The sequence below is a fragment of the Etheostoma spectabile genome, chromosome 8, assembly GCF_008692095.1.
Source record: "Etheostoma spectabile isolate EspeVRDwgs_2016 chromosome 8, UIUC_Espe_1.0, whole genome shotgun sequence".
Classification (NCBI taxonomy): Eukaryota; Metazoa; Chordata; class Actinopteri; order Perciformes; family Percidae; genus Etheostoma; species Etheostoma spectabile.
Genome location: NC_045740.1, coordinates 4923212 through 4924340, shown reverse-complemented (window position 1 = coordinate 4924340; position 1129 = coordinate 4923212). Strand labels below are relative to the sequence as shown.

Below are 1129 nucleotides of genomic sequence, written 5' to 3'. Positions count from 1 at the left end.
TGTGTGTGTGTGTGTGTGTGTGTGTGTGTGTGCAACATCCTTAACACATTGTTCCACCAGGTGGCACCAATTCCTAATTTCAACAATTAGGTTAAAACAAAAAGAAGTGCAGAGAAAACACATTTTGTGTGTGTGTGAGAGAGAGAGAAGGAAACATTGTATTCTGTACAACCTGATCGAGGATGTCAATTATCAGCAGTACCTGACTTGATTTAATTAGTCAGAAATCACAAACAGTGATAATGAAGAAGCCTGTTACTTGTTTATTTTACTGATACATTGAGGCTGCATTTCCCGTTTATTAAACTTCTCAGCTGATTTAACATGAATACACAGAATTTATTTGAGGAAGTGATGCTGTCAAAATCACATTGTTCATTTACAAATAGAAATGATCCCAGTTACAGATGTTAAATCAGGAAAAATAATTTCTCACAGCCTATATTTTCTCTCTCTTCAAGTGCATCACATTCCACTAAACATTAACTATGATGTTGTTTGGATTCTGTGCAGCTCTGCAAGACATAGTTCACTCAAAACTGAGTTGAAAAAACAAGGTTAGCTTTATGATACACCATAAAAGGCTGAAAATGAATCCTGAAAGAGGAACAATGTGCCTAAAATAACAGAGTGGTCATCTTACTGGAGATATATGGCTCACGAGTGTGCTGATCAGCACACAGGCTGGCTGATTTTAATTAGACCTGAAGGCTCAGTAACTGCAGGGGCTGCTGCTGGACTCTGATTTCATAGTTGAATATAACCGTCAGCACTCAGCCAGTTTATGTCAAGGTTGTCCTAATGCATGAAATCTCCAAACAAATGAGGTGGTTGGTGCCTGTGGCAGTAAATATGGTAGGATGTTTGAACCCCTCTACATGTGAATGGGACGGCAGGAAGAGACTGATGCAGTGGCAGTCTAAGATTATATTATTTCAACGATGTTTCCATATTGAGGTTCTTGAACTTGGTCATAAGTCCTACTGGACTAAAATCAGTTCAAACACATGATCCTGTTGTATATAATGTGAGATACTTTTGCACAGTGGCCTCACAAACTCTTTTATTTCAGAGCACTTCCTCAAAAGCGGCTGAAGCACAGGTAAGCTTAAACAGTCCTGTGTGTGTG

The 1129-nt window shown here is 38.9% G+C and overlaps 1 protein-coding gene across 1 annotated transcript in view; it reads left to right on the top strand.

The window, feature by feature from the left end:
• Positions 1-1129, top strand: part of LOC116694181 (zinc finger protein aebp2) — a 24471-nt gene that overhangs the window by 21226 nt on the left and 2116 nt on the right. Inside the window, exon 8 of the mRNA XM_032523718.1 lies at positions 1073-1102. Coding sequence (XP_032379609.1) covers positions 1073-1102 — 30 coding nt within the window. The remainder of the gene's footprint in view (positions 1-1072; positions 1103-1129) is intronic.